The sequence below is a fragment of the Apium graveolens genome, unplaced genomic scaffold (genome assembly GCF_009905375.1).
Source record: "Apium graveolens cultivar Ventura unplaced genomic scaffold, ASM990537v1 ctg993, whole genome shotgun sequence".
NCBI classification, from domain to species: Eukaryota; Viridiplantae; Streptophyta; class Magnoliopsida; order Apiales; family Apiaceae; genus Apium; species Apium graveolens.
Window position 1 is genome coordinate 44,103 of NW_027421893.1, and position 7,127 is coordinate 51,229.

Sequence of the window (7,127 nt, forward strand, 5' to 3'; positions counted from 1 at the left end):
TATTTCCCGCTTTTACTAAACTGTGCAATAATTATTTTTGGAGCAGCAAATTAATTAATATTTTTTATTAGTGCAAATTGTGAAGAAAGCACTCATTTGTTGTACAAGGCATAGAAAAAAAATCACTTCTAGGATGTCTAGGGCAAGAGATTGATCAATTTACACATACGGTTCAATGATATAATAAGTGTCCATAAATATACTATATATATTTTAGGTTCAGCTAAAATTGCTCTAAGATTAATAGTTATCATACCAAAATATTATAGTTCATCTTTTTTTGTGTTATTTGACATTGATACACGGCTCTACAATATAAAATTTAATACTTTCTTATAAAGTTTTAATGTTGTTTATAATTTTAAGAATTAGTAATATCATAACATAATGTTATCATTCACGTTTAATTGTCAAAAATATATATCATACGAATGTATTTAATTTATACTTTTAAAATAAAAAGATACTAATTAAATATATATATATATATATACATACAAATATATAAATATTAATGGATAAACACGAGTTAAATAATTGAAATAATATCATAATTTAATGATAGTCTTAATACACGTATCGTGGGTATAAGGTCCTAGTTTGTTATTAAATAAATAAACATAACCCCAAAACTTGAAAAAAAAAAGAGGATTAAATAAATAAACATAACCCCAAAACTTAAAAAAAGAAAAAGAAAAAAAAGGAAGGAATTGCCAAACAGAGCCTTAATTACACGTACCAGAGTCCTATACGTTATAAATCAAACAAAACCCTAAAACTCACCACAACTCTCACTATTCACTCTCGTTTTTATTTTTAGGGTTTCTCAAAATTAGCGTTTTTAACTCAATTGAATCAGCCATGGACGAAGAAACCGAGCAATTCAAAGTGTTCGTAGGTGGGGTTTCATGGATGACGACTGAAGAGTCATTACGCGAGCACTTTGAGAAGTTTGGGGCTGTTGCGCGTGTTGCAATTGCGCGAGATCGTTTCAGTGGGACGCCTAGAGGCTTCGCTTTTGTCTCGTTTACGGAGCAGTCGGCGTTTGAGAGTGCTCTTGTTGTTGAACATCATCACATTCTTGGTCGAACGGTCTGTTTTAAAAACCCCTCTTTTTAATTTGTGTGTGTGTGTGTTGTGTGTGTTTGTTTTGTGGGGTTTGTTAGTTTAGCGCATTGGTGAAACCTTTTTGTTTTTTTGTGTTTTTGTGTTGGGGATTTGTTGATTTTTCGCATTCTCCGTAGATATCTTTTTGTGTATATATGTATTTGGAATTTGTTAATGCATCACATTATCACCCCCTCCCCCCTTTTGTGTGTAATGTGAATGTGTGTGTGTCGCGGGTTTATTAATTTATCGTTTAATTGGGGGAAAGGGATGTTAAATCACATCACCCTGTTTTCTCTCTGTGTGTGTGCTGTGAATTTGTTGAAGGTGGTTGATTTATGATTGAGTTGTTGTGTTACTTGATGTTCGTTATGTATGCCCAGTTCAGTCTTTGTAGACTATGATAGTATGGTGAATTGTATTTGAATGCAAGCTTACTGCCTGTATATGTATTCGGTGTTTCTTGGTGTTCGTTGTATATACCCAATTTAGTGTTTGTAGACTACGATGGTATGGTGAATTTTATTTGAACGCTAGCCTACTGCCTCCATATGTATTTGGTGTTTCTTGATGTTCGTTGTATATTCCCAATTTCAGTGTTTGTAGACTGCGATAATATCGTGAATTGTATTTGAACGCAAGCCTACTTCCTGTATATGTATTCGTTGTTCGTTGGGTGTGTATAAGTTTTAATGTGTTTATATGTTGGGAATTTGTTAATGGTAGTATGGTGATTGTATTTGTACGGGAGGCTGCTGCCTTTATATGTATTGTTTGCTGGTTTATTCTTGTGAGTTTTTTTGTTATGAATAGTTGCAATTTTTGTATATAGGATTGTGCTCTATGCTTTTTTGGAAGATTTTACATTCTTGGCTTTAAGAAGGTTGAATTGATACATGTTGTGTACTGTAGTTAAGTTTCGTGTATTATTCATTATCATCAACATATTAGTTTTGGTAAACGATTTAATGGCCTGTATCTGTAGCTACTAGCTCGTTTACCTGTGGAGTTTTTTCTCTTGGTGGTTTTTGTGTCTAGTAGCTTGCAAAATCATTGGCTGCTGGTTTTTTTATTTGATTTTCGTTTTGAACTAGGTATAAAATATGAGTTTCTGTTTTGAACTAGGTGTAAAAATGTGTTTTATTTTTAATTATTTTTTGTAGTCTTTTTTTATTTGGTTATTGCTTATTCAGATTAATGTTCGGTAATTGTTATTTGGTTATTTTAATATAGGATTTCTTCAATTGTAGTCAACAGTAGCTGCTTAATCTTTTGGTTAGTTAGGCTGTGATCTTTGTCTTGATTTGCATTAGTTATTCAACTTTTGTTGTTTGTATTTTCTTATTTATGGTTGTAGGTGGATGTAAAGAGAGCAATACCTAGGAGTGAACAATCCCAAATGGAATCACAGCAGAATAGAGGACTGAATAGGAATGGTAGAAGTAATATTGATGGTAGGAACAGTGAACATCTTAGGACAAGGAAGATTTTTGTAGGCGGTTTATCAGCTAATCTTACTGAGGAAGAGTTCAGAAATTATTTTGAGCAGTTTGGTGAGATCAGCGATGTTGTGGTGATGCATGATAGTCTTACTCAACGGCCTAGAGGTTTTGGTTTTATCACTTTCGATTCTGAGGAGTCTGTTGAGAATGTGATGAGGACAAGCTTTCACGAATTAGGAGGTAAGCAAGTGGAGGTGAAGAGGGCTGTGCCAAAAGAGGTAACTAACAATAGATATTATGGGAACGGAGGGAGTGGGAGAATTCATAATGGATTGCAGCCTTATGGTTTTAGTCCTAGGCATGACCACTTTCATGGTCATGAACACATTCCACAATATGGAGCTCATCCGGGATATGGTGGCTTTTTTGGCTATCCGTATGGTGTTTATGGTGTTGGTTTTCCGCCAGGGTATCCCGGTTTTGGCTATGGGATGGCTCCGTTTGTACCTACGAGCTCATGGAACGGTCCTGGTATGCCAGGTGTTAGAGGTTATCCTTATGCGGGAGCTGCAAATATGTACCCGCCTTACCCAAATGGTGGAGTTGCAGGAAGGGGTCTGACTGTGAATCGTGTCGATGATGCACAAGTGTCGGTTGATAGGAAGTCTCCGAGTTCTGATGGTGGAAATGGCCTGCTTGCAAACTAACTCGACAATTAAAAACCAATAGCTCCAGTGATTCGATTTGACAACTGATCCAATCTGACCACTGTATGACTATTTTTATCTGCATTGACATGGGGATTATTGTTATGTGCAGTTGTAGTTTCTTTAGATGTGTTTCATGCTAATGGATATGTCGGTTCGTTGTGGTTTATTGGTTTAGTTTCACCAAGTACAGGGTTCTTTGTAATATAATTCTTTTAGTTTCAAATTTTGTATTGTCTTGACAATTGGAATTTGCTGGCGGGTATAGATTGATATACAGCCGGAAGAAGCATTTGCAAGCTTAACTTGGATCATAAATCTTGCTGTTCTTCTGTATTTGGTGTTGGTCAGTTATGTTATTTGTTTAATCTTTGATGCTCACTGTGTAAAATATGCAGGCCATTATATTTATTGATACCTACACTGTAATATGCAGATGTTACTTGGCCATTATACAGATGCATTCTAGCGGAATAAGGTACTTGTTAGTTGGTGCCATCTGGAACATAATACTTTTTAATTAACACTAGGACTGCCAATACTTTTATTGCTGGTAGGGTTGTTGACAAATTCTTTGAAACTTCACTATGAACTGTTTCCAGGAGTCTTGTTATCAAACAGCCTTGGAAGCCAAGTGAGACCTTTGTGCCTTTGGTGTTTGGTGTGTCTTTGCATCAAAATAACAAGAAAATTCACTTATTACTAACTTTGCAACTCGGTAGATGTGTATTGTTTCTTAGTAACCCTACGTTGTGTATACAGAGGGAGCTTATCGGTGGTTATTGTACCTTGTAGCTTCAATTCATCCCGGGTTAGGGGTGATCATCAAACTGCAAAAACCGCCTTCACCGCATTTTCGTGGTGTGGTTTATGCGGTTTTTGAGGTTACGCGGTGCGGGCGCGGTTTGAAAATTTGATCAAACCACATGTGCGGTTTGGTTTTCAGTTTGAGGAAAAAACTACACCGTCCACACCACAATCACCCCTACCCCGGGTTGTTATTAGCAACAGAATGTGGAATGGGTAGAGAGCTTTCCCGATGTTGCGAGTAAGCCCTCTTCGCAATGCATATGCGATTACAAGAAGACTCGTAACCTGCGAAAACCCACCATGTAGATCACATTAGATTGTTTAGACCATGTAGATCACATTAGATTGTTTAGATATGTTTAAATTATGTTTCTGCTACAGAATCCCCTATTAATACGTTAAACTCGCTGAGCTCTCAGGCCAATCAAGAGTGGCCTAAATATTCAAAATTTGAACCGATTTCGGTCCAAATTCACCAAATAGTGGCCTAAACCGATGAGCCGGTACTATTCATCGGTCCAAATTTGGACCTAGATTAAAATAATAGTTTTTAATGTATTTCTTTTAATTTATTACATAAAGTTTTGATTTCGGGTATTTATAAATGCAATTAACCGATATTAGGATATTATTATTTTTATTTAAATAATAATTTAAATTAAAAAATATTTAAACGTAAGTAAATAAATATCGTTGTATTTCTTGAATTCAAATTACGAATACATTCAAATATTAAAATAAAACAAGTAATGAATAATAATAAAAAAAATATATAAAGATAATATCTTATATCATACAAAAATAATATATTTATTATTATAAGACCTTAAAATAATTAAATAAATATTTTGAGATTTGGACAGAAATTTACACAAAACTGTTGGAATTGGAGAGGGGTTCGGTTCAAATTTGGACCGAGGTTCGGTCCAAATTTGTTCGGTCCACAAATTTGAACCGAACTCTTGGAGATTTGGACCGAACTCTTGGAGATGTTCTCAGGAATTACCTCTACACTTGTTCTCATTACTAGTGAGTACCGAGTAGTAATGAAAATGGTGATGAAGCTGACAGATAATTTCTCAAACATGTAATACCAACTCCTTCGTTGTGGGGCCCTTTAAATTGATGGTGTTATGGGTTCATAATCAGATGGAGTAGAAAACGTTGATCCATTAAATCCTCCTAGTATCGTATATGAATCTATACTTCTATACTTATATACTATATATTATAATAGCCGGAATAGAGATAATTTGGTTTAACGGTTTGCTTCAACGATAATTTCCTAATTTTGATTATTACAAAAATAGATAAATAGTGTTATATATCTAATAAACTACTAAATTAGGAAATAACTACTAAATATAATATACTTATCCTATTAAACTACGAACACAACTTATCCTATTATTAAAAGATATAAATAATAGTGTTACATATCTGCTAAATTACTAGAAATAGTCTATTTATTCTACTTAATTACGACCAGATGTTATTTTATTATTTTTATTATAAATTTATAATCATTATATATTTAAATAAATATTTTAAAAATATAATATACCTTGATAAATAAAAATTTAAAATATTAATGGAAACTCGTGCATCGCACGGGATTTAATCTAGTATACTATAATAACCGGAATGGGGTATAATTTGGTTCAACGGTTTTTCCCTAATTTTGGTTATTAAAAAAATAAATAAATAGTGTTATATATCCGCTAAACTACTAAATTATTAAACAACTACTCACATAGTCTACTTATTCTACTAAACCACCACTTATCCTATTATTAAAAAAAATAGTGTTATATATCCGTTAAACTACTAAATTGTTACACTACTAGATATACTTATCCTATTAAACTACGACCACATGTTATCCTACTATATTTTATAAATTTATTATTATTATATATATATATAAATAATTTTAAAATTATAATATGACGGAATAAATAAAAAATTTAAATATTAACGGGAACCCATGCATCGCACGGGATTAAAGCTAGTAGTTCATAATATTAGAACCGGCATTGTTCAAGTAACCTCGATAAATAAATATCTTTGAATCCGGAGATTTTTTTTATTTATTTACCAAAATTTTAGAAAATATATTATAGAGATATATCATACATTTATGTTATAATCGTAAAATATTGGGGTCGAAACATGAAATTTGAACCGGATAACGGGAATGAGAATAAGTTTTTTATAAATATTTATATTAAGATTTTACTCTCATTTTCTTTGATCGGGTTAAAATCTCTGATTCTTCTTTAGAGATTGTGATGTACTCTTTCTCCAACTATTATTGAAACACACATTCCTATACATTGGAGATGACATGACCTTGGATAGAATATCTTGACACGGTCGGATTAGAATGGTGAATTGGTTTTCGATATTATTGACTTTCGTAATGTGCGATTATGAGTAGAATGTAGTATAGTATTTGTGCTAATTATGGTTTTATTGTTTTTATATTTCTAATTTTCCAAATTTATTTGTTTATTTCTTATAATACTTATGTTAAATAATTTAGGTGGTTTGTTTCAAATCTCAATAATAACATTTTATTTGCTCATGTATGTGCTAAATTTTTCTTTTTTATAGCCATTTTTATTGTATAGTGGCTAGGTCGTGTTTTGTATGGGTTTTTTAGACAGACATGTGATTAATTCAAATCATCTAATTGTGAGTGCGTCATTCAATAAAAAAATTGATTTCAAAATATCAAAAAAATGTAATATGAGAAAATAAAAGTGACTTGTGGTATTCATTATTGGTATTGTATATTGTATTTTATTTATAAAATTATATTTTCACTGTTACACAGAAATCGCAACTATTTCGTGAAAGTAAGACCGCGTAAATCATATTATTCCCGAACATTAATTTATGCGGTATTTACTAGCAATGTGATATCCCTCCGTTTGATCTTGTTGCTTTTTTGAGGTTATAACAATTACTTTTGGCCGATGATTTTTTACGCAATAAGTAAGTTCTATATGAAGAAAATTATGGGTGGAGGTATTATCTCGCTTACTTTTACTTATTT

General features: G+C 32.4%; 1 protein-coding gene across 1 annotated transcript; it reads left to right on the plus strand.

The window, feature by feature from the left end:
- The first annotated feature begins 778 nt into the window (after nt 1-778).
- On the plus strand, nt 779-3,645 carry LOC141705779 (heterogeneous nuclear ribonucleoprotein 1-like). The gene is made up of 2 exons (XM_074508670.1): nt 779-1,092; nt 2,465-3,645. The coding sequence occupies exons 1-2, from the start codon at nt 862-864 to the stop codon at nt 3,254-3,256; spliced, it is 1,023 nt and encodes a 340-aa protein (XP_074364771.1). The 5' UTR covers nt 779-861; the 3' UTR covers nt 3,257-3,645.
- Nucleotides 3,646-7,127: the final 3,482 nt, after the last annotated feature.

Coding starts and splice junctions, on each gene's coding strand:
- LOC141705779 (XM_074508670.1), top strand. CDS start 862: ATGGACGAAGAAACCGAGCAATTCAAAGTGTTCGTAGGTGGGGTTTCA. Junction 1,093..2,464: donor ATCACATTCTTGGTCGAACG/GTCTGTTTTAAA, acceptor TTATGGTTGTAG/GTGGATGTAAAGAGAGCAAT.